At 35.2% G+C, this 27,736-nt stretch overlaps 1 protein-coding gene across 1 annotated transcript in view; it reads left to right on the top strand.

Annotated features, from left to right (window-relative positions):
• PCDH15 (protocadherin related 15) overlaps nucleotides 1–27,736 on the top strand; it is an 874,042-nt gene that overhangs the window by 542,082 nt on the left and 304,224 nt on the right. Inside the window, exons 11-12 of the mRNA XM_046654051.1 lie at nucleotides 8,740–8,852; nucleotides 26,302–26,508. Coding sequence (XP_046510007.1) covers nucleotides 8,740–8,852; nucleotides 26,302–26,508 — 320 coding nt within the window. The remainder of the gene's footprint in view (nucleotides 1–8,739; nucleotides 8,853–26,301; nucleotides 26,509–27,736) is intronic.

Raw genomic sequence — 27,736 nt, forward strand, 5'->3', positions numbered from 1 at the left:
AATTGTTAAAAAATGGTCAGTCTGACTCTATTTCAGGTCTGCTTGGATCTTCATGGTTTGACCTAATAACAGACTGATTAAGCCCTTATGCTAGGAGCACGGGAAGTGAGTGTCTCGTCCCTTTTTGGTGTTCACTTTTGCATGCATCATAAGCATTATCTTAATCTCAGGTTCATTTGAAGAAATATTTTTAAGCTATTCACTCATTTTTGTGAATATTAGTTTGGTGAAAAATGAATACTACAAAACAACAGTCACTTTAACTGGCCAAATGAAAACCAAAATCCACAGCAGTGTGGTGAAAGAGAAGAGACAAGAGAGAGGGCTTCTATTAAACCTGCCACACTGTATGGTAACTGCCATGCTTCCTTCTAGACTCCTCGCCTATGTCCCTACAAACATACCAAGAACAGCAAGTGTCAGTCTGAATTTAAATATTCATTAAGCTTGTTTATGTATTTTTGGGAGGTAAAATAAATCTAAAATTAAAGTTTTAATAGGGGTGGTGATTACATGGGTCTATACAATTGTCCAAAAACATTGAAACTTATCTGTGCATTTTATTGTATGTAAATTGCACTACTAAATAAAAAATAGAAATTTGGCATGTTTTTCCCTCAATCCCACCTTGGGGATCATGTCAGTAAACACTATGTAAAATTTTGTCTAGATACTGGGAAATTGAAGTGGCATTCTAGGAAATTTACTTCACTGATTATAAGTGAATGAAATGTCAGAAAATTTAGGAGGCTATCACAGTGGTACAAGTATGAAAGGAAAAGGCTCTGAATAAGGAAAGAGAGTAGGACCATACAAACAAAAAAGCATAGCAGAGAATGACAATGACGAAGGGAAGAATCACTTGAACAATGTATGGAGAATTGTTTGAAAGGAATTTGGGGATTTGAACCTGCATAGTCAGAAAAATGTGGCACCATTAGCAAAAATTCAGTTTCTGGTTTTTGTACTTGCTCTTATGTCTGCAAAATAGATATGGGGCCAGCCCTGGTGGCCTAGTGGTTAAGTTTGGCAGCCCATGTTGAGTTCCTGGGCATGGACCCACACAACTCTTCAGTGGCCATGCTGTGGTGGTGGCTCACATACAAAAAGAGGAAGATTGGTAACAGATGTTTAGCTCAGGGTGAATCTTCCTCAGCAAAAAACAACAACAAAAACAGATATGAACGCTTCATATACCCTAAAGTGGTGCTTCTCAAACCTTCAAATCACCTGAGATTATCCAAAGTGTCCATTCCTGACCTTCCTTTTCAGAGATTGTGATTCAGAAGATCTGGGCTAAGATCTTGGTCTTTCTGATGCAGATGGGCCAAGAACTACACTCATAGAAGCACTGCGATAAAACTGCATAAGAATAACAACCCAGGCAAATCTTTGTAGAATTTTCCCAAGTTGAGAAATTGGCTACTAATATATTAATTTGGTTTTCTTGAGAGACAAGAAGAGGGGAATTTGGTAATTTTTTTTGGAGGGGGGATTATAGAGTTATTAGCAATATTTTGGATAAGAAAATGGAGTTTATTATTCATCAGAAATAGCTTAAAAGGTAGTTTGCAAAAGGAATGGATTTAGAACTGAGGTGATTTGGAAAATGTGGAATTGGGACAAAAGGGGTTTACTGTTTTCAGTTAGAATTATAAAAGAAAATTCAATAGCTAAGGGCAAAATGATAAATTTAAAACAAATGGAAGAGAATAATAAATTAGAGGTGGTATCTATCATATAGATTTGAACCTAGGGATAATTTGCTACAAAAAATGTACTTTTAAAGCATAAAGGAAACATGGTTAAAATAAAAAATTTTGACAAAACTTTAGTTATGTGAGGGATAGCAGATGAGTTGAATATCAGAGAAGCAGAATTTTAAAACAATTATCCCTGAGATTAAAATGAAGACAAGAACTAGATGGGGAAAACCCAGAGCTTTGGAGGTATTGTGGAAGAAGCAACATTTTTAGATGAATTAAGAGTAGCTTCGCTAAATGGCATAAATATCACATTATCTAAATGAGAAAATTAAGTGAATCTGTACAGTCCTCGAACTTAGACGTGTACTTTGTTCTTGGGAAACATTTTTGTACTTCAGTCATAACTTGACTTCTACACGAGATTTAACATTCAGGAGTCACTCGAAGGTTTTCACTGAAATTGCATGGAGATAAGTTGTATGTTATAATTGCTTTTGTTCTCCCAAAGGAAATTATAGGTGTATTCATCAATAACATTTGATTAAGACTGATCATATATTTTTACATGTCCATGATGTCAAAATTTGAGGAATAGCCATATGTTTTCCTAAATTTCTTTGCCAATCCAGTATTCTATGACACAAATCCAGTTTTCAATATTGAGAATGATAGAATTAGGATACCACAGAATTACTCATTTCATTTAGTGCAAAATGCTCCCATAATAATCATAGAATAACAACACCAACACTATGATTATTATAGACAGTTTAATACTTTTTTTGTAATTTCTATTGTTCTAAAGGTATATTACACTAAGGATGCGATGTCTAGTTACTATCTTTTAAAGGTATCTGAGATAGTTCTTTTCAGTTTGCATTTATGTCACCAACTAAATAAACATTTATATTGATTTATTTTATTTTTTCAGATGTCTTTAAATTTAATGTCTCATAATGATATATTTATATGGCTCCAAAATAAAAACATAGTGGTATAGTTAATTAAATTTAGTTTCAATGCCTATTCCCTTAACTTACTCCTTTTCTCTCACTGTCATATGTAACAAATTTTTTTTTTTTTTAAAGATTGGCCCTGAGCTAACATCTGTTGCCAATCTTATTTCTTTTTTTCTTCTTCTTCTCCCCAAAGCCTCCCAGTACATAGTTGTATATTCTAGTTGTAGGTCCTTCTGGCTCTGCTATGTGGGATGCTGTCTGAGCATGGCTTGATGGGTGATGCTAGGTCCACACCGAGGATCTGAACTGGTAAAACTCTGGGCTGCTGAAGCGGAGTGCATGAACTTAACTGCTGGGCTATGAGGCCGGCCTCTTTCTTTTTGCAACAATTTTTTAATGTTATGGTTTACCTTTGTTTTTCTAATATTCTTGTATATGTTCTTTTATATTTTTGTGTGTGTGTATATCCTCTTTTTTTACAAGTTTGCATACCATATGTCCTTTTCTTCAAATTGCTTTTTCATTTGATATGTCTAAAGATCACTCTATAGTAATGGGCAAAGATAGTCATCATTCATTTTCACAATTGAATTATCATCCACTGCAGATGTGTCACCATTTATTGAACCAGACCACTATTGATCTATATTACGGTGATGGCTGATGCCGAGACCACCTAGGCAGCCAGCTGAAGGGGCGGACGGAATTAATATACAGAACACATCTATATAATAGACACAACACACTCTATATTATTTAATGGGATAAGCGACCATCAGCCTCTAGGCCTGAGGTGACATCCCTCTGATTGCCACATATTTATTTGCAGGCCAAGAAGTACAAGCATAGCAGGAACTCATGCCAGCAGGAATATGCAAGTCAAAGCTCAGCAGTTCTAGTCTTCCCCCCTTCAATGTACCCCGGCCCTACACAAGGCCATTCTCTGAGGAAGTATCCTGGGAACAAACAATCTGGCAAGTTGCGCAGATGACGTTCCATTCCTGCAAGGGCCCAGCATTCTTAAGCCCCTTGCCTTCATGTTTGATAAGAAACTACCTTTCGGCCTTTGATTCCAAAGCACAAACAATCTAACACAGTAATTTATGAGAATCAGGAAGTTGCATATTTCTCAGTCACCCATTTTGTAATTTGTTCTTGCTAAGCTTAAAGCCTTGCAATAATGTTGCTATGCTCTCCTGCAACAGATTGCTTATTTTTTATTATTATAAAGTGAAAATTTCCTAGTAGAGGGATTTCTTGGTCAAAAAGTAAATTCTAATATGATTTTTCCCAATTTTTCTATTGTAGTAAAATATACATAATGTAAAATTTACCATATTAACCATTTTTAAGTGTACAGTTCAGTGGTATTAAATACATTCATATTGTTGGATCCAGAACTCTTTTTTACCTTATAAAGCTAAAATTGTCTAACCATTAAACAATAATTCCCCTGCGCCCCCTGCCCTTTCCCACAACCTCTGGCAACCACCATTCTATTTTCTGTTTCTGTGATTTTGACTGCTCTAAGTACTGCATATAAGTGAAATCATGTAGTATTTGTCTTCTTATGACTGGCTTATTTCACTTAGCATAATGTCCTCAAGTTTCCTCCATATTGTAGTATATGTTAGCCTTTCACTTTCAATCTATTCATGTCTTTAGATGTAAAGTGAGTGTTGTAGAAGCATATGGTTGGATCACATTTTCTATCCATTTTGCCAGTCTCTGTCTTTGATTGTAAAGTTTAATCCATTTACACTTAAAGTAATTATTGACAAGGAGGGACTTACTTCCATCATGTTGCTATTTGTTTTCCATATGTCTTATAGCTTTTTATTCCTCATTTCCTGCATTACTATCTTCTTTTGTGTTTGCTCTTTTGCAGTGAAATATTTAATTTACATCAGCTAAAAAAAAAACTCTACTCATTTACAACTCAAATCCCACCCTTTTCAGTTGCTGATGTCACAAAACTATATGTTTATACATTGCATGCCTGAAAATATAAACTAATAATTCTTTTAAATGCATTAGTCTCTTAAATTATGTAGAAAAACACAAAGTGGAGTACAAACTGCTGTTACTATAACACTACCCTTTATAAGTGCCATTGTATTTACCTTTACTGAGATCATTATTTCTTCCTCCTGCTTTGAGTTCCGGTCTAGTATCCTGTCATTTCAATCTGCAGGACTCCCTTAAGCATTTCTTGCAGGACAGGTCTAGTGATAACAAATTCTCTTAGCTTTTGTTTATCCTGGAATGTCTTAATTTCTCTACCACTTTTGAAGGACAGTTTTGCCAGATATAAGATTCTTTTTTGACAGATATTTTCTTTCAGTGCATTGAATATATTGGCTCATTGCCTTCTGACCTCCAAAGTTTCTGATAAGAGATACGCTATTAATATTATTGAGGATTCCTTGTATGTTATGGGTCAATTTACTCTGGCTGCTTTCAAGATTCTCTCTTTGTGTTTGTCTTTTGAGTCTGATTATAATGGGTATTTATGTGAATCTCTTTGAATGCATCTTACCTGGATTTCATTGAGCTTCTTGGATATATATATATTTATGTCTTTCATCAGACTTGGGAAGTTTTCAGCCATTATTTATTCAAGTATTCTCTCTTCCCCTTTCTCTATCTCTTCTCCATCTGGGACTCTCACAATGTGTATGTTGGTCAGCTTGATAGTGTTCCACAGATACATTAGGGGATATTCACTTTTTTCAATCCCTTTTCTGTTCCTCAGACTCAATAATTTTATTGCCTTCTCTCCATGTTCGTTGAGTCTTTCTTCTGCATGCTCAAATCTGCCTTTGAACCTCTGTAGTGAATTTTTCATTTCAGTTATTCTACTTTTCAGCTCCAGAATTTCTTTATGGTTTCTTTTTAGATTTCATATCTCTTTATTGATATTTTCATTTTGTTCATACATCATTTTCTTAGTTTTCTCTACATCTTGCTTTAGTTCTTTAAGCATCTTTAAGACAGTTGTTTTAAAGTCTTTGTCTAGTAGGTCATCCATCAGGTGTTTTTCAGGGTCAGTTTCTGTTGATTTTTTTTCCCCCTTGGAATGCCATACTTTCCTCTTTCTTTTTGCAGCTTGTGTGTTTTTTAATTGAAAATTGGACATCTGAATCTAATAATGAGGGAACTCTGGAAATCAGATTCCCCCACTTTCTCAGGTTTTCCTGGGGGTTTTTTTTTGTTTATTTTTATTTTTGCTTACTGTTGTAGTCTATCTCTGTGCTGAGGATTAGTCTGAAGTCTAAACTTAAGGTCTTCTCAAGTGTTTTCTGAGTCTATACCTTTCCCTAGTCATGCTTTCTAATTTCCCCCATGTATATATATTTGTAACTATATATATATATTTATATATAAATATAATTTAGATACAGTTTACATCTTTGATGTAGATTGCAAATATATATATATACATATATATATATATATATATATATATATATATATATAGTTGCTTTTGAATGTCCTAGTCTTTAATGTCTGGCTTCCAAAAAGAAAAAAAGGAGAAAAATGAAAGTGGGGAAAGGGTGCTGGTCCTTTCAATTCCTTGGCAGTTACTTCAGCCTAGGGGAAGGGGCTTGCAACAATAGGGGAGGCACAACAACAATGGCTGCCTGTACCTCTGTAATCAAAAGCAGCAATCACCCATCAGAGCACAGATATCTGATATTTGGAGGGCAGAGTCCTTTTGACCCACCCAGGCTCACACAAATAGTGTGCAAGCTGCTCTAGGAACATGTGCACAGCTACCTGCCAAAGGGCTGAGGGGTGGAGTATGAGTAGTTGCTACTGTGCTAAGAGCTATAATTGACTGAAATTAATCACAGTTTATTGTCCAACACTTCCTATGAAGTTGCAAGACTTTGGTAGACTCCAGAGTTCCAAAATAGTTACAGCAAACAGATTTTGCCAATATAATTGTTGTCTAGGTAGACATAGATTCCTGGTGCTTCCTACTCTGCCACGTCACCAGAATCCCCCAATACTCATATGATTTTGATATCTTATGCCTAACTCCCCATAATGGGATTTATAACACTCCTTTAATAATGCCAGCAATGTCTGGAAGTACATGTTCTCTAACAGGCTCACCAATAGAGTATGGTGTCTGCCTTGGACCAGTGCTAATCTAAAAAGAGAGAAATTGAATCACAGTGTGGTTTTAATTTGAATTTTTCTTCTTACATATAAAGGCTGTCTTCGTATATGGTCAAGAGTCATTCGCCTTTCTCTTTCTGTGAACTATCTATTCATTCTTTAGCCTGAACCTTTTTTTTCTTCTTCTCTCCAAAGCCCCCAGTACATAGTTGTATATTCCAGTTGTGAGTTCCTCTGGTTGTACTATGTGGGACACTAACTCCACATGGCCTGGTGAGTGGTGCCATGTCCGCACCCAGGATCCGAACCAGTGAAATCCTGACCCGCCAAAGCAGAGTGTACAAACTTAAACACTTGGCCACGGGGCTGGTCCAACCTGAACATTTTTTAATGTATTGCTCAATTTTTTCTTTTCTAATTTGTAAATCCCCATATGTTAGGAATAGGAACCTTTATGTCTGATATAAATTGCAAATATTTTCCCTAGTTTGTTCTTTATGGTTTTACTTTGTTTATTGTGTCTTGCCATGCAGTTTTGTAATGTCATCAAATTTATCTCTCTTTTTCCTTATTGCTTCTTGATTTTGAGCCATAATTAGGAAAAATATGCTCGCTCACACATTAGAGTATAATTCATTCACGTTTTCATCTATTACTAGCCCCTGCATTGTTTTACTGTTTATTATCCATGAATATCTTCTCCATGTGGCATTTACTCTAATGTACTGTATAAAGAATGGATACAATTTTATTATTTTCTGTATGACTCTCCTATTTAGTAAAAGCTCCTATTCAAAAACCCATTTTCTCCTACTGTTTTGAGATAACTCCTTTATCATATGCCAAATTTTCATGTGCAATTTTGACTGTTTCTGGATTTTCAAGTCTGTTTTACTGGTGCACAATTTTGGTTTTTTTTTTTTTTTTTTTTTGTCCCATGTAATGCCCAGGGGAATTTCCCTTCTAGTCTCAGAGTTGAAGCAAAAAAGTAGTAGCAATTAAGCCATTTTTGGATGTGTTTGACTTCTGGCAACTAGGATTTGAATGTGAGCTCTGTCTTACATTGTCTTCTCGACCTTGGACAAATCATTTAATCTCCCAAAACTCCCAATACTTCCTCTGTAAAATGGGAATGGTAGTTATTGATGATTGATGATTACTTATATAAAGCATTTAGCACACAGTTGGCTTCCATAATTGGAAGCCATATTATTTTATTCTTATGGTTATTGTTTGCCAAATGCATATACTCTACAGTTATATGATATGACTTCTACTGTTTCTTCACTTTGGGAAAAAGAATGTTGCAATAAACAAAGGAAGATGATACAATTGGAGGAAATTTTTGAAAGAAGAAATGTATTTCAACCCACTAAAACGCCTGTATTTAGGGTCTATCCTCCCCAGACATTAAGAGTATCATCAAAATATTTTTATTTAATATGATTGATGTAAGTAGCTGGAAATTTATCATAAGAAAAATATTTGCCAAGCTGGAACAGAATATGCTCACTTTAATTTCCAATCATCTTGATATTTTGTACAAATTACTGGTCATTGTTTATTAGAAAATATGTTGAAAGACCATGCAAGCTATAATTAAGATTTATGCATGATTAAAATATAATTTTATAATTCAAAATTTGCTCTCTTTACCCTTAATATCTCTTTTCATGTGATGAAGTTTCAAATTAATTAAAGAGCTCTCTTAATAAATGATATTTGGAAAATCAACCAAACAAGAAATATTTTCCATCCTCTTACCCATAAGCAAATTAATTATATACCACATTTGCCTCTGCTTTCCCTAGACTGCATAATTTTGAAACTTAATTTACTAATGAAATTGTGATTTTGTTCCTCAGTTAATGAAGGGAAATAGATAGAGCAGATACACATATTACTTATTGTTCTCAATTATGTGCTGAAATCTTAATGTCTTTCAGGGACTCCTGAAGATTACCCACGATTTTTCCACATGCATCCCAGGACTGCAGAACTTAGTCTCCTGGAGCCCGTAAACAGAGACTTTCACCAGAAATTTGATTTGGTTATTAAGGTAAATTAAACTAATTTCTTATTTCCTTGTGTTTATAATCTACTAATCAAACAAATCTTTAGAGGCTACTGTAGGCACTTTTATCTTATAAAAATTAAAATTAATTTGGATGGCAATTCGTCAATTTTTCATTAAAAAAAGTGAAGTGCATCAGTTTTAATACATTGTGTCACTTTTCTTCAAAGTAACTTTTTATATTATGATGCAATTTAAAAACAGTATATTCTTATATGTAACAGATGCCATGGTCAAATTATGTAATTCTATATACTATGCTTTTTTTACATATTCTAACATTAATTTTTTTAATAAAAGGAATTAATTTTTGACCACAAAAGCTTAACCAGTGAATATATTTAAAATGTGCATGGATTTATACTTTTTTATTTTAATAATGTAGTATTTTTTAAATGTTGTTGCTCTAACATAAAAAGAAATGATATCACTTGTCTGGAAATTTTTTAACGTATGTCTCATTATTTTCTTTATTTTGAAAGATGATCCTAGACTGGAAAAATTTTCAAAGCTAGGAGAATCCATTGGTCATTACAATGTTGGTTTAATAATGTCTAATAGATTAAAATGAAATCATTTAAAAGGTACTTTGGAAACTCAGATGATCTGTCACTTCATTCTAACAGACTTTATTGAGAAAGTAAGATTTGAACTAGGCAGTGAAGGAAGTGTAGGAATTTATCACATAGAGATGGGGGCCGGAAGAAGGGAATTCTAAGTAAAAGAATTGACATAAAAAAGCAAGGACACAAAGTAAATGCTGTGTGTATTGTATGACTTTTTCATATCTTCACAAACAAAAGAAATAGCTATAAAAAAGCAGGCCTATGGCATTCTTTTAAAATATCAGAGTGCTAAAGGAAAAGGAAATAAAATAGAGAAGCTCACTGAGATGTACATTGTGCAAGGTGTTTTATATACATTTTTCATTGAATTATAGCCACAACCTTAGTGGTATGCTCATTGGTGAAAATGTTGAAACTAACACGCAAATAGAATATGTGATTGGCTCACAATTACATCACTAATAAGCAGCAGAATTGAGACTCAAATTTAGGTTTACCTAAGCTAAAGGCATAGTCTTTTCACTTCATCATGATTCAGTTGCTTAGAAATGGTTGTCTGGTTTAACTATCTGCCAGCGCAACTTCAGACAATAATATGTAGATGCATTTAATTTTAGATCAAATTAGGACATATTTTGTTAGCACCAATTATATTATACATTCTGGATTCAGTATTTATTTAGTGGTCTTTTGTTCTTGGAGAACTTGTAGTCTAGAAGTCATATTAGTTGATAAATCAAATATAACACATCAACTGCTAACAGGAAGAAACGTGAAAAGTTCTAAGGAAGCATAGAATAGGGACGTTTAAATTAATCTGGGGACTCAGGAAAGATTTTCTGGAGACTACTCCAAACTAAATGTTGCCATATTGGAAGGGTTTGGACAATGAATAAAAGTGGGGAATATATTTGAACGAGAGGAAGAGCAGAGGTAAAAGCTAGGAGGCATGAGGGAGCAGGCTACCAGTAGTTAACGGGGAAATCAGGTATAGAGCCAGACCATGGAGAGAGCCTTTTGTGACATTGAAATTTCCTTGGATTTCATTCATTAGGGGTCTGGGAGTCATTCAACAAAGAAAGACTCCTTCACCAGTTGTATAAAATGGTCAGGCACAAGATTCATCTTCTTTCATTGACTATTTCATTTTAATTATCAGGGGACTATATAAAACTCAAAAATGTTTATCCATTGTCTGCTGTCGGTCTACCTGGAGCCCCATGGTGCTGCTCTCTGCAGGAGTTAAGAAACTCAACAAAGCACTGTTTCCAAACTGCCTCATATGAAACCTGAAATCAATTATTTTTCTTTATTATCAAAGTCAGTTGTCCTGGTGTACCTGGTTACAGTGAAACTTAGTCCATCAATTATAGAAACAAAACACAAGACACAGATCATTTTTTTGTGTTTTAATACCATTTTATATTATTAATGGAAGTTTTTACAGACATTATTAGATTCAAATTACTGTGTTTGGTGTTCAGTCAAGGGGATAATAAGCAACGGCATCAATCTGTAAGAATAATAATGTGCCACCTGCTTGAAGAAAGCTGAGTATTGTGGCTTTGTGTAGGGATCCAGTGAAATGCTACAATCTCACAGTTCTCCTCTGTACTAAGTCTTTCAACTTCTTCCCTTTTTCTGATTTTAATAATGTTTCATTTTTCAATGACTGTGAAAGTTTTCATTAGACTTGATCCCAATTTCTGTTATGGAAGCTAAGGAAAAATAACATAAAATGAAGTATCTTCTCCTAGACTTTGAAGAAGACCTGCTTCAAAAAGCTAGATGCACATTGACCAACTGGTGAGTGCCACGAGTTAGAGACTTCTCATCTTCATGCCATTTCTTTCTGACAGCGATTTATTCAATACACTGACAAAAATGTAAAGGTGGAACTAGGAAGACAAAATGGAGTAGTTCACTAACTTTAGAATATTAAAGGATTAAAACATTTTCAATTAAAAGAGAAAAGGATGTTCCATTTCAAAACACTATTCCAAATTTTAAATAATTGCAATCATTTAAGCATACTTTAGAATGAAATATACCTTTTGAATAAGACTCATTTGTTTTATTTGTCCAGGGCAGTTCATTTGTATGCCTGTTGTCCTTGTATAATTATTCACAATACCTCTTCCACTCTCAAAAATATCCTAGTTTGGATGTAAAGTTATGTGATCACCACAGTTATAAAGCAAAAAACAACTATGAGCTAGAAATAAGAAAGCACATTTTAGATTCTGGATAATAATGAATTAGTTCATGCATGGAGTGTCTATAACAAAACCCAGAAAATTCACCTTCATTATTATAAATGCAGTATTTTTAAAAAGATTATTAGTTGGCATATTTACACTCTGAGCATCTATACAAAGTTTAAGTGGATAAATTATTAATAATTCACTGTCTCTCAGTTGCTAAGCGTAATTGTGTTTTTTTTCTAATTCCCCTTGATTAACAACTAGTAGCAAGGGTCACAATGACGTCACAGACATCATTGAATCATGATCTCTCTAATTTTCCTGTTGTTACTCATTGACCTACCTTTACTGTCTTGCAGCCTGCCATACTGAACCACTTGCAGTGCCCTAAACTCACCATGTTCTTTCTAGCCTCCGGGCATTTGCCCATGCTGTCCTTTTTCCTGAACCACTCCCTTTTCTTATGAACAGTCTAATTCACATTGATGCTTCAGTAATTCACATTGATGCCTCATGTGCTAAGAAGAAACTCCTCTGGAAAGGCATGGCCACTGGTTGGAAGCCCCTCCTTGCATCCTGCTTGTCTCTGTAGTGGCTCTGATTACCCTATATTGAATTACCCTGTTTATTTTCTCCTGACCTTTACAGAAGGGCAGATTGTAACATATTTCTTTATATTGTGGCCCAAGGTCTTTTCCCTGTCCATAAACAGTGCACAGAAGATGTTCAATAAATATTTGCTGTAATGGTTTTCTCCTGGGCACAATAAATCTTTTAAGGCTGCTGGATTTTGGTACCTACATATTCACCATATTTAAATACATACCTATAAATGTGTATGTATTTGATATAATTTTATCTTGTGTCTCTATCCAGAATTATGATGCAATGATCTTCTCAAATAAATTCAACCCCTGGAAGAAAGTCCAGACCCACGTTAAGGCATAGTTTAAAACTATTTATGACTGTATTAAAAAAAACCTTCTAAAGAAAAGATATATTTTTAACACAGAAAATGAGCCACAGAATTGGGACTGGTGAGCTTAAGTATTAGTGCTGGTGTGCCAGTTCTCCTGGCAAGTTGCTTTGCTTTAGTGATTGAGAGCCAGAGGACCACAGCATCCGAGAATGTCTGAAGCCTAGGAGAACAGCCACTGTAACCTTTGACCATACACGTGAATTTCTAATACCTCAACCCTAGAAAATGTTTTGCCTCTATTTGAATAATGGTATCAATTATCCTTTACATCATGGAGATTCAATAGAAAACTCAGACTCACTGTTTTTAAGGCATATGGCATTGGCTAGTTTTCACTTTGCCAAATCCTTTCTCACTTCTTATTAAGTGCCTGACATATTGCTTGGTGTTAAGGAGACAGAAATGTATGAAGGCTCTGTTTCGAGAACATCACAAATATCGAAACCATGCTTTTGGACTTATTTTCCTTCTGATTTCTACATCCATATTTCCAATTACTGTCTGGATAACTACTCCCAGTAGTATGCAATTGTGCCAAATTAAGATTGTAGTAAACTATATACATCCTTTTAAAATGCCAAGACTTCTTTTTTTCGATTAGTAGTATTACAATCACCCTGTCACCCAAGCTGGGAACCCATTTCCTCTTATGTGCCTGGTCCCATAGGTCCCCATTCAGTCACTTTTCAAGTCCTATCCAGATACCTCTGGAATTTCTCTTGAATATCTCCCCAACTCTCCATGCCCACTGCAATTCTCTAGTTCTCATCCTCATGACCCACCATCTCACACCATGATCTCTCAAAGCTTAACCCCTTCTCCTTACATCCTGCCCATCTCCCCAATTGCTAACAGAGTATTGCTAAAACAAAAAAAATAGATCACGCTGCTCTGTATTGCCTCCAAGCCACTTGACAATTTGCCCCCTACATGAATTTCCAACAGAGAACTTTGTCAATTTTAAAAATCACAGGTGTCAGGAGCAGACAGATTGGGTAGCAAGTCACAGACGATCAGTCATCACTTCTCAAAATAAAAAGAATGGCATCTCCCATGAAAATGAAAGAACTATCAAAATTCATTAAATCTGTTAAGCAGATTGTCAAGAATAAGTTACTATTCTTTCTGCTGTAGTGTATCATCAGTTTATCAAAAAAGAGAAACAAAGAGGAAAGAATAAAGGCATGGAGATTCTTTTTGGGAAAGATTGAACAGAAGTCTTCAGTGAGCCAGGGTTAGGAGAAGAAAAAAAACCAAAAAATCAGAGCTGATGTTGTCCAGCCACAGGAAACAAGACAAATGCTATGGATGACATACTTTCATAATTATGGAAATATTCTAGCCATGTGCTCCTCTCCCTATTCTTCTGGATTCTTGTTGAAAGAATGAAACACACTCATACCCTACATCTTAGTTCAGCAGATCAGTAAAGAATAAGCTTGTTTCCCCTGGCGCAATAGCACGATGTCTAAGGTGAGGAAGTTTGAGCCCATTAAGAGTGAAAGTCGTTTATACATTTTAAAGAGAATTATCCTACAGAAACTTCAGGCATTAGTTCCTATTAGTAATGAAATAGCAATCCCTCCATGGATTTCTTAAAAATAATACACTTTCAGAAATCCGTTGACATGTTTGACACATTTGCCCAATGTTCATCTTTTATTTTTAATTTTGTATTCCATTTTTTAAAAAATTTGGTAGGTTGCCACATAAAACATTATTCTTTTTTCTCAAAAAGAACACGATATCCTTTTATTTCCTCCTGGTAGTCCACATTTCTAAAAGTTCTAAGTACTAAGCTGGATTAATTGAGTAGTATGCTGATTACAGAAATTAAAACAAGAAAGAATCTATGGTGTCCTCTTATTTCATGTTGTGTTCACCCAGATGGGTTAGTCAGAACAGAAATAGAAATTAGCAGTTGACATAGTGGGTATCCAAATGAGGGAGGTGACAAAAGACACACAGAGGTGATATTTTACTTGGCCTCTTTCCTTCTTCACAAGGTGACCTGCAACTGCTTGGGAGACGAATTATCCATTCTTGTCACAGTACCTTGATTTTGGCAAGGCCCTCTTGTCTGCAAAGGTCATTGTGAGAGTGCACAGAAAGTCCAAATGTTGTAAAATGTTCAAATGAGAGCCACTTTCTGAGCAGTCCTGGCTGCGTCTTCCTACTACACACCCTTCACACATCAACTCCCTTAGCCCTCCTGCATCATTGTTCCCAAGTTATCTTCCTTCATAAGCTTCTTGATTGTAGCATGACAAACTAAAACTAAAAGGATGTATCTAAAACTTTTAAGCTAGAGAGGTCTACTCACTGTTTTGTTTTGTTTTGTTTTTTTCCCAAGAAGAGCTTGGTACACAGGAGAAAACTTAAACTCTCACTCTCACCACCTTCTAGATTCTGAAGATTGATTTTTTGGGAGTATTGATGATTTTCTGAAATTCAAATATTCCAGGATGGACTATTCCAGTCAACCAATTCACATAAGGCACTCTCATGGAGTTTTCTCCTGGTTGAGAGAAAACTCTGTGAGAACGAGATCAGAACCCAACATAGGCCAAGACAGCTTTGCTGGTTGGGGAGATGACAAGCAGGGCAAAATAGGGGAATAAATCATAAGTTAGAAGCATTCCAGAAAGAAGTTACTACTTCATCACTCTTATAATTTTGTTTCTGGCTGGCTTTGCTATTGATAGCCAAGATAATTGCCATATTAAAAGCAGCAACCAAATAGTCTGACCTATCTATGATTAGCAGGAGTTTTCTAAATCTGTGGTCTTCCCCAGAGCTACTGGATTTTTCTTCCTTAAATCATTCAAAATTGCTTTAGTCATTCTAGTGTCCATTCATATCTCAAACTCTAAGCAATGAGAAAGATTTTTATTATTGAAAGGTATACAAGAGCTTTGAGAATTCATGTTTTCATTACAATAAATTATAAACAGAATGGACATATTCTTACTTCAAGTGAAGAAAAAATACACTGTATTTTATTAAAAATATTCCCTAGGTGGGAAGTGTGTCAATGTTATTTTGTCATTATAATATAAACCCTTTTTGGGAACATGTTGTCTATATTCTGTCTAGTGAAGATATCTTTTCTTTTTGTCAAACAGAAAAGGTATTTATTTCCAACCAAGACTATACTCTTTTGGTGTATTTATGACATTACAAACAAATCAGTTATATAGTATAAAAAACAATTCTTTGTATTTTATCTGATAAATTTTTGTATGGTTTTGTAAATTCTCAAATATTTTTAGTAACTGTCAGAAATAGAGTTGCTGTCAAACTCTATGCATTCTTTAATTTTTAGAGTATTAAAGTTTAAATAAGAGAAGCTCCTATAAGTTTTAAGGTAATATGACTTTATAAGTAGGGTCAAGAAAGAGGGAATAAACTTATTTTTAATCATTAATTAGTTTGTAATATTAGTAGGATCTTTGACTCAGGGAACCCAAGCCCGCCACAGCCATCTCTCCTTAGGACATTCCAAAAATAAAAAGGTATGTACATAAAAAACAAGGAAATGTAACCTCTTGCCGAGTCCTAAAGCCCTTGTAGAGCTTTTGTGAGCCAAGCAGGATCCTACGAGAACTCTCTCGCAAAAGTGAGGTTCTTCCACTTTCATTTCCAAACCTCAGGTCCAAGTTGAAATTTGAGACTTTGCTTAAAGGTGAAAAATAGAAACAATCACTTGCATAGTAGACTAGAGCAGAGTTAGCGTAAGCTGCTCAATCTAGGCTTTTTGTGTGTGGAACAGCTGCCTACAAGCCTGTGTGAGAGAAGCCAAAATGCCAGACCCAACTAATTCCCAAAAGACTATGGATTGGACATAGCGGGATCCTGTGATATGCTTATTTTTGAAAGCTAGATTTCAAGGCTCCACCCACTGAATCAAGATGCCTATGTGATTTTTCAGGGCACTAAAGTTTGAGAGCTAACTATACATTAAAATCACTTGAGAACCTGGAAAGGCAGGGTACAATTAAGATGACAATTAAGGAAACAGACAAATAAAGAAATAAATCCACATCAGAGATCCTGAGTGAGCCTCCAGGAATCTATCCTAACAATTCCTTCAGGTGATACTAAGATAAAAGACAAGAAACAGCTTTAGAAATCACAGTGTTTGAGAAATACTGGTAGAAAAAGTACAAAGGATTGAGTCTAGGGGCCGGCCGGTGCTGTAGCGGTTAAGTTCACAAGTTCTACTTCAGCAGCCCAGGGTTCACCAGTTCGGATCCCCGGTGTGGACCTTTGCACCGTTTGTCAATCCATCTGTGGCAGGCGTCCCACATATAAAGTAAAGGGAGATGGGCACCGATGTTAGCTGAGGGCCAGTCTTCCTCAGCAAAAAGAGGAAGATTTGTGGCAGATGTGAACTCAGGGCTAAACTTCTTCAAAAAAAAAAAAAAGATTGAGTCTACTTTTGGAGTCTGGCTTTAGTGAATAGATACTTGAAGAGGCAAGCATCTGTAATGCATAACTATCTTAATAATGCTGGGCTTTCAAGTCGCTTCCTAGATCAGCCTTTTAAACTGTAGCATTTGGACTGGAGTTCCCAAAAACTAGTTTACAGTGGTAGGAGAGGGAGGGGTCACCTGTGTGCACATTTTGGGCCACTGAGTTCATAAAATTGTTTTTAGCAACATTTTTATTGAAATGCTGCTTGCATACAGAAAAGTGTACACCTTGATGAGTTTTTATAAAGTGGAACACCCAGATATATCTAAAAAATGATACTACAAACATCCCAGATGACCCGTCACCCTCTCCTGGTCACTACCCCTCACACATGTCCAAGGACTACCACTGTATGTTTACATTTTGTCTTTTTTCAAAAATTTTATAATTGGATTAAATTTTCATATTTTTAATCCAAATCTTAAGAGTTTTATGCACTTTTTAAAACACTGTGACTAACTTAGGAGGCATCTGTTCCACAACCATACACTTGACACTTGTGAAAGAATGCAATAACAATGTGTTGTCTTTGTACAAGAAAATTTTTCGACTTTTATAAACATTTGCTTTCAAATAAAAGTCCAAGTAATTCATGTTTGCATCCCAAGACAAACATGTCTAAATGCCTGACTATTTAAAGTTTTAAACTAATAATATTGTTGTTAACAGTAATAAAAGTAATAAATAAATCAAGTAGTTGAAAGGTTAACAATCTATTTTAACAATCTAAATTGATTAGGAAAAATGTTAAATGAATGTAATTTCTAATCAAAAAGAGGAAATGGAAATATAAATTTAGTTCTCCAGCAAAATTCATGAAAACAAGCACTCCTCATTGTCTACTTGGGAGATGAAGTTAGAATTAGAAATAAAGGGATAAAAGGATCTGTGTGAATCCTGGATAGCTGCATAGACCTGCCAATGTTTCAGAGTCAGACTCTTATGAAGGTAAATAAGCAGCTTGTACTTTGCTAGGAGAGGTAAGCTTGAGACATTTCCTCCCTGGTGTATTGAAGGCTTTCCTGAAGAGGAGGATAGCAAGGGGTGTGGTGTCCAAAAAAGGACAGAGGAAGAAGAGGAATCTGAATTACACAGTAGCCTTACATCTGTCTTTATGGTCCCTGGTAACACTAATGTCCAACTACCACTCAGAACTTTTTCATGATCTGTTTCCAGTGTACATTCCTTATGCATTACGCACTGACGAGGTACAAAAAACCTTGTATATATCAAATTCTCCCCCTTTGCCCCATTTTCAATCTACAGTTCCTTTTTCGTTACTTTACAATAATAAAAACAGTGAAGTAAAAAAATAGATGCTTCCACCCAAGATTATATTGCTGCTACTAAACAATCTGCTTTCGGATACAGTGAATTATACCTCCTTTGAATTTTTTTTTGGAATCAAGGTTTTCAAAGGACTGCAGTTGAAGAAGTTTTCCCTTAAAGGTTAAATAGAGGTTTCCCCGGTAGTACTTTTCCATTACACACCAAAACATTTAGACTTTTTTTCACTGAGGTACGAAGAAATGTGAGATAAAATTTATAGGCCCATATAGACAGATGAATACCCCTAGGTCTCAGAACCCTAACTAAGTCAACTAACCTAGTCAGAGACCCTCCCAGTGTCTCCAGGTGGAGGACTAGATGGAAGGTTTTGTCAATATTCCCACTTCTTAGGTTTTCCTAGAAAACTTGGAAGAATCTTTCATTTGAGAGCAACTTAAAAATATGTATGTACATATATATATACACATACATACATATTAGACTAATGCATAACTAAATTCTTATTAATTAAGGACAATAGACTATCAAGAGAATTAGACCAAGACATATGAAAAGTAACTGGGACTGAATTTATTATTTATGGAATATTCATACTTATATGCAGGCAATCCTTTGTTATGCTACAGTCCGATGACAATTTTAGTGGCGCTCAACTTGCACATTTGATAATTGTATTATTATATGTAGCATCAATTACCAGAATCTATGTAAGTCTGCTGACATGACAGCAGTGTCTTTTGGACATATATTATCCTGGAGCCTTGCTGGTCGTCTTTGCTCACCAATAGAGCTAAAAAGAAAGATTTCCTAGAAATTCAAGTTTGGGCATAGCCCAAGCATGAAGAAAGTAGCCAGACCCAGATGGATATCTCTCAAAGTACTCACATTATCACCACCTGAGAGAGTTTGATAAAAACGGAGAGTCCTTGTCTGTATTACAAATATATGAACCAGGATCTTTGTAGGTAGGATGTGGAAACCTACATTATAACAGGCTTTCCAGCTGATTCTTATGCACACTAAGGTTTGAGAACCATTGCCCTATGTGGCTGCCATGATTTTTGAGAGTTACTTGTCAATAACTTTTGATGTATAGAGAAATGGCTTTGCCATTTCTTTTCCTTTCCCCCTCCTTCCATCTGTACTTTGCTCCTTCCTTCTCTCCTCCCCTCCCTTCCTCTCTCTCTGCCTTTCTTCCTAAAGTATCTGATGTTTGTGAAAATTGGTCAAGCACATCCTAAGAACTAGAGATTAAAGCCTGCAATTTAGCAAGAGAGATAGACAAGAAAATTGGCAAATAAAGTGTGTTAATGCACTATAAAAGTGCATTCAGTCAGAACCTTGCTAAAGTCCTCAATTTAGCTGTCTGACAAGAAAATGTGTCTAAACCATGTGTTAAGTGAAAAACAAAGTAAATCAGAACAAACATATCTTTGTTTAAGCCACTGCCCATTTAAAAAACACTCCCCCAAATCTAAAAATAGGTATTGGCTTATGTACATAAATATTGTATATATAGGCATAGAAAACTTCTGGAAGATTATAGATCAACTTATTCACAGCACTTGTCCCTATAGAAAGGGAACCACAATTGGTGAGTGAGGAGGATAGGGTGAGGCCCTTTATATGGCTTTATATCGCTAGCAGGAATGTGCATCAGTGCCAATTATCTGTAGGTAAGCCTGGTCGCATCTGAGAAACCTTTAAAATGCACAAATACAGACATTGTATAACTTAAGATGTTCATGTTATATACGCACATAAATTCATTTCTATTTCATTTTAATGTCCAAAAACTCTCTATAAATGTCTATCAAATGGAGATTAACATCATGGCATATTTCATTTTATTTGTAGAAAATACTTAATGTAAAACAAAGATGCACATGGCCTATCGAAATTGAAAATACTCAAAATTCACCCCATATACCAGGGACTGACTAAACATTGAGCAATGAATGAAACAGGTGAATTTGCAGTGTTTACTCTCATGGAATTTAAGTCTAGTGGAGAATGATGCCCAGACACTGTTTACAGTAAAGGTTTAGGTGTATAGCATAGAGCAAGAGAATTTGCTTTGCATGCAATATGATTCCATTTTTACTTTTAAATATTTATAAATATAGCAAAATGTAAAATTATCAGAATTCTCAAGATTAAAAAGTGATTTTACCTTAAATTCTTTTTTTAAAGATTTTATTTTTTTCCTTTTTCTCCCCAAAGCCCCCCGGTACATAGTTGTATATTCTTCGTTGTGGGTCCTTCTAGTTGTGGCATGTGGGACGCTGCCTCAGCGTGGTTTGATGAGCAGTGCCATGTCTGCGCCCAGGACTTGAACCAACGAAACACTGGGCTGCCTGCAGCGGAGCGCGCGAATTTAACCACTCGGCCACGGGGCCAGCCCCTTTACCTTAACATTTTAGTTGCAAAATTTAATTTTAACTTTTAAAAAAAGACCAAAATTCATAACGTTAATAGGACTTTTTTTTTTCATCTCAAGTTCGCTGACATGGAATATTTGATATATATGAAATGAGAAGATGGAAAGTAAAATTATTATTTTTTAAAAAAGTTTTTCACTTTTTCCCCATCTATCACTTAAAGCTGGAGATTTTCTCTAAATTATTTTTAATAACAGTTATACAACTAACAGTTATTGAGCAAGGCATTTTCTTTCAAGGCATTTTTGTAAATATTTTGAATGTATTGTGTCATATAATTGTCAAACGATTAATAAGACATCTTGCAAATTGCCATTTACTGTGACTCAGGGAGGGTAATGGGCTTGTGGAGGGTTGTGAAGTTGGTTGGATGTAGACAGGGAGACAAACACTGCTCTAAGCCGCCTCTCATATCATTGTTGGCTTTGCAGTAACATGTGGCTTCCTTACCAAAAGGGCATCCGGTCTTTCAATATTCATTAACAGCTTACACTATGTTTGCTACTAGAATAAGCTCCGGAAATCGATATTAACAAAACAGTCACATAGCCTTGATTTCTTGAAAGTTCTATTCTGGTGGAATCATCCTGACAATAAATGACAAATATAATAAATAAATTTTAAATGTTAAGTGCTATAAAAATAGCAGAGTACATTGGAAATGTCAGCATGGCGGATGTAAGTTAAATGAGGTAGGCAATGTAGGTCTTGTGGAGAAAACCATTTGATCCATGTGGACATCTATGGAAAAAGCATTTGAGGTAGAGGGATTAGCCAGTGCAAAGCTTCTGTGGCAAGAATGTGCCTGATTTTAGTGAAGCAACATATAGGATGGCCACAGCATATTTAGTGAGAAGGAGAGTAATGTGATAAAAGTAATAAGAGGTCAGATCCTGTAGAGCCTGAAACAAATTGGAAATCATTGAGGGGTTTTAATGAGACAAGTGACATGATCTGGCTATTATTTAACAAAATCACTGGGCTGCAATTATGAGGATGGGCTATTGGCAAGGGTGGAAGCTGACAGAGAAGTTAAAATAATCTAAGTGACAGCTCACGGTAGGTTGGATCAGGGTGGTAACAGCAGACGAAGTGAGACGTAGTTAGATCTTGCGTATATTTTGAAGTTTTAGTCAATAAAGCTTCCTCAGAGATTAGATGTGAGGTGTGAAAAGAATCAGGAGTAAAGGTGACTCCAAGATTCTTGGCCTGAGCAACTGGAAGAATAGAGCTGCTGTTAAAGTGGGAAAGACAGTTTCTGGAGCAGGTTTATAAGGGGGGAGAGGAGAATTTCATTTTTGCAGAGGTTGCATTTGAAATGTTTACCAGATATTGAGTATCTAATAAACATGTTAATAGTTATTAAGTAATAACTATTATAGTTAAATAATAGCTATAATAAATAACTATTGCAATAGATATTAATTAAGGAGAGTTATGTGCACAGTGGATATAGATTCTGGAATTCAGAGGGCCAGGATGGAGATATAAATTCAGAGTCATTACGTTACTGACATTTTTAAAGCCATGAGATTAGACAAGATCAGCAATGAAGTGAGTACAAAGAAGAGAATATGGCTAAGACCTGACTCCTGAGGTACTCTAATTTTAAATTGAGGAAAAAAGAAGAAAGCAGCAAATGACAATGAGAAGAAATGGATAGTAATATCGGAAGAAAACAAAAAGAGAGTGTTGTCTTGAAACCCTAGTGAATAATATTTTCAATGCTGATGATAGGTCAAGTAAGATGAGGACTGAGAATAAATATTATTTTGAGCAATGTAGGAGTCACTGGTGATTTTGCTGAGAACGGCTGTATTTGAGTGGCAGGGGTAAAAACCTGGCTGAAGTGGGCTTAGGAAAAATTGGGAGGAGTAAGTATAGACAAAAGTGAACACATAATATGTAAGAAATGGGCACTACAGACGCAATAAATAATTGGTGACTTTCTAGGAAAAAATAATTTCCTTCCTCTTTCCCAGAATTTATTTAAACGTCTTGGTGATCTTTCCCCATGTTCTTTTTTTCCCCTAAATTATCATATCCACAAGAAAGGGTTCATATTAGAGATTGGGAAATTTGTTAAATTGCTTGCCACCAGCCAGCTGGACCAAAGTTATTCTGTATTCTCAGTCCTCTGGTGCAAGGAGCGAAGAGATTATCAATATTTGCTTGTTTTAATACTGAAAATGGAGTGGTTTGTCTCTTTCAATATTTTTCCCTCCAAAGTAACTAAATAGTGTATTTTTGATACTTCTGCTATTTTGGCTTTAGTTTTACTTTGGTCTCATTACTGAAAATAGGACTCATGCCCAGAAATTCTCAAAACAAAACCTGGCTTTTAAATCTAATGTTTAACATGTATCTACAGATTTTATAGATGTAAGTAAGGTTATCTTTTGGAATTAAATGATTTTTTGAAATACTGCCTTGTTTCACTTGACCTGCTTTTTATACTTCTCGCCTCATTCACTAGTGATTACAGGGGAACAGAATAGGTCAGATTTTTGAGAATTCCTCTCTATGTTATGTAGAAGAAGAGAGGATTAGATGAAAGCTTTGATGCATGGACCTGTTAGAGAATAAAGTATAATTGCATTAATTTGTTTTTAGTGCCATATTTTAACTCTGATTCAATCTGGAGTATCTATATTTTTAATATTCATTCCTGCCACTAATTTCTCCCATGGGTCTTACATTTGGATATTCATTTGCCTTCTCTAAATTAGAGAAACATGTGGTGAATTTCCCTGTGTAGCTTCTCATAAATCAGGAAACCTGAGTCTGGGCCCTCATCTGTCTGTTACTGAGATGTGGTGTGGCCTTGAACATCAAACTATTCTGTTTGTTTCTCCATCAATATAAAAATGTATGTTTTCACATTTAGAGAGGCAAAATAGCATAGACTGTGAACCTGGGAGACAAATACCTGGTTAGCACATCTGGAACACCTCAAATAGGACAAAATATGCAGCAGCAATCCAAAAATATGAGTCATATTGGCAACAAACTAATGATAGGGCGATAACAGAGACTTTACAAGTTATTTTTAAAGATATAGTGAAATAGATTGTTTCCAGAGATTTAATTTGAATTTTCTTTCTCTTTTTGTTGGATCACTTTGTTTCCATCATGCAAATAATATATGTTTTCCTGGCTTCACAGCTGGCAGTAAAAGTTAGCAACATATGAGCTGAATGTAAAATATAAGCTTCTTTCATTGTTATACAATTTACTTCTTGTTTTCCCCTCACTGTCCATAAACTGTGTGTGTGTTTATTGGGGAAGGGGGACAAATAATAAAATTTGTGATGTTTGATAATATTATTAGTATGTCCAGGATATGACATAATGGCATTTTAGAATAATTAGATACAAAATAAAAGGAGAGAGAAAATTTCCTGTTCAGAGTGATTTGTGTGTATGAACTGCTCCTGCTTTAATCAGATCAAAGTTATTGGGTTGGAACCCCATATGGACCAATTAGTTTCATCCAGTGGGAAGGCGACGTTTTCTAGTCACAGACTGCACCTCTCACCCTGGTCAGCTCTGTCTAGAAATCCTGCTGTGTGTCATAGAGGGAACTCCTAGAAGAACATCCATGGCTCAGCAGAAATAATCACAACCCATTATGCACAAAGAGTCTATCCACACTGATGGTGTCAGAAGCACATGTGGTTGTGTGTGAAAGACACATAATCCCAGAAAAAGCCACACATTATTCTCCTTAGTGCAGAACAGGGGCTCATACGTATTTTGTGCCATGGATCAGTTTGGCAATCTGCTCCCAAATGAAAATTCAAATGCATAAGAAAAACTACATACCGTTACAAGGGAAATTTAATATCTTGAAATAGAGTTATCAAAATATTTAAAAACAAAGATAGTTTTTATTAATGCTTTATAAAATATTATTTCACAACAGGGTTGTTCATTATTATAGCTTAATATTAGTAATTGGCATAAATGATATTTCAAAATATCTTCAATATTAATAAAAAATATGAATGATTTTTCTTGCTGCAAAGTCACCAGCACTTCCAAGCATCACTGTGATTTATCACCTATCGTCTCAATAGAAGAAGACGCTAAATGACAATTACCAGAAAGTGAAAAACTATCTTCTAGAGGCCCAAGTTCTTGCCTCCAGATTGAACAATCCAAGATTTCTATCTGAACTAATTATAAACTTTCATGGCCAAAATGCCACTACATTTCACCCAAGAAAGCATCAGGGATTTGACATAAACCATCTAACTTTTACTTTGAGTGGATTTCAAAGTATAACTATTCCAACAGTGAAGAAAAGTATCAATAAAATTTTATGACAGAGAATTTGAATCTATTTCAATAAATGTATATACTATTGAGTTATATCAATGGTTTCTCCTAAAGTCTGGAGGAGATTTTCTAGATGTCACTTGTGATAAAAATCTTCCCTTAATTAAATTTTGTGGATTGCTATATTGTAAGACACCATTTTTCAAAACAGAAAGTCACAGGTTGGTTTTTCTCCATGTACAACATGACCCATGTAGATGTTTCCTAAGAAAATGTATTACAAATATAAATTGTCATTATTATTTTAAATCGAAGAGAAGAGGGAAAAAAAGAAGAAAACAAACATATTCCAAATGCATACACATTAATTTTGAATAAGATATTTGTGGTCAAATAATATTTAAAATTCCACAGCTACTAAAATTATTTAATTGAAATTATCTGTCTGTCTAGCCTTTATCCTTTAATTTTATACAGAATTATGACTCATTTGAGGATTTAATCGTTAGTGTGGAATGAAAAGATGTGGAAGAGACACAAATAAGTATAATACTTTGAGTTTTGAATCTTTTTCTCTGTCTTTCAATTAAATATTTTTTCAGCAATTCACTCGAATGTCTTCACTTCTCAATTTTCTATCTTTAAGCATGGTTATCTCTAACAATATGCAATGATAAAATAATACATTGCAGTGATGATGATTATTATTACTTTGAAATATACACTGAGTTTGAGGATGAGACCAAGCAATTAATGAAGGCTCTCTGGATTTCCATTTCCTCTTTTATATTTTCTAAGGGCCTTTTAAATCTAAAGCATTTCTTTCAGGGCCGGCCAGTGGCTGAGTGATTAAATTCGCGCACTTCTCTTTGCTGGCCCAGGGCTTCACTGGTTCGGGTCCTGGGTGTGGACCTAGCACCACTCATCAAACCATGATGAGACAGTGTCCCACACAGCACAACCAGAAGGACCTGCAACTAGAGTATACAACTATGTACTGGGGTGCTTCGGGGAGAAGAAGAAAAAAATATATATTGACAACAGATGTTAGCACAGGTGCCAATAAAAAAAAAAAAAGCATTTCTTTCTGTAATGAGACCAGTTCAAAAGAGAATCTCCATATATGGTGTGGAAAGTGACACCCCAAAAGAATCTCATAACATATAATTTTCAAAGCTTTTTTCTTTTCTTTTCCAGGCTGAACAAGACAATGGCCATCCTCTTCCTGCCTTTGCCAGTCTACATATTGAAATACTAGATGAAAACAATCAGAGTCCATATTTCACAGTGCCCAGTTATCAAGGCTATATCCTGGAATCTGCCCCCGTGGGAGCAACCATTTCTGACAGTCTAAATTTGACCACCCCTTTAAGAATTGTAGCTCTGGACAAGGATATAGAAGATGTAAGTTAAATATAAATTTTGCTCTTGTTTTGTTAATACATCTCTTGTTATAGTTATGTCAATAGGAAATTTTACTGAGACCTGGTTACATGAGCTATAGAATAGAGAACAAAGTCAGTATAAATGAGAGTTTTGGTGTCATAATTAATTTTGTATCAATGATATTATTTTAAAAAATATGTTTGAATTCAGCAACTATTCTTTTTCAGTTTACAGACATTCAGCATAAGAAAGGAAATGAATGTTTCACTTGTAATTTCCTAAACTAAAAGAGCAACTTTTTTTTATTAATATGGGTTGAAAACTGTTTATATAGTTGCTGACAGAGAAAATAATGACATTACACAATGAATATAAAAAATCATGAAGGCAGCCCCAGAGTGTGAATCGGGGGACTTTTCTGATGGTATATTTTTAAAGAAAACACATTTGGGGCAGCCAATCCACTCACACTTCTGCCAGTGGCTGTGCTGATGTGAACACTCCTCCACTCCACACATCACTGTCCTCTGTTTTTCTGATCCTGACACTAGCTACACGAGTCGGAAGCAGTCCAGCTTGCGTAGATCAGAGTATTTCACCTCCTTAGCTAGAGTGATTGCTATGAAGAGTGGACGGAAAATCTATACCAGGGCAGTCAGAGTCCTCTCAGGAATTGAAAGGAAGAAAAAATAGAGCTTGAAGACTTTAGCATCACGTATTAAAGAAGTGGAAATGTATTTGAAGCCATTGTAGCCAAGTCGGCTGAAATCACAGAGAAAGCCCATTATCAGTGGGAGAGAATGAAGCCTGATGGAGACATGCAGAGAAGAGTCCTCCTGAGTTCCTGTGTTTTAGGTTATTAAACCCCCAGAGCTATACTGATTCCTAAAGATTTTCCTCTGATTCTGTGACCTACCATACTATTTCCCCAAATATCTTTTTTTTTAGCATACTTTGAGTTTGATTTCTGTCACTTGCAACTCAACAAGTCCTGATTCAGCAATTTCTTTCTCTTCAATAAATCTTTCTGTGATGACAGAAATGTTCTGTAGCTATGCTGTCCAATACAGTAGCCACTAGCCATATGTGGCTATGGAGCACTTGAAATGTAACTAGACTGAAAACATAATTTTAGCAGTTTGCTTAATTTTAATTAATTTATATTTAAATGGTCACATGTCACTAATTGGATAGCACAACTCTAAAATATCCCTAAAATCTCATTTCATGGAGCTTTGTCACCAGT

The sequence above is a fragment of the Equus quagga genome, chromosome 2 (assembly GCF_021613505.1).
Source record: "Equus quagga isolate Etosha38 chromosome 2, UCLA_HA_Equagga_1.0, whole genome shotgun sequence".
Lineage (NCBI taxonomy): Eukaryota > Metazoa > Chordata > Mammalia > Perissodactyla > Equidae > Equus > Equus quagga.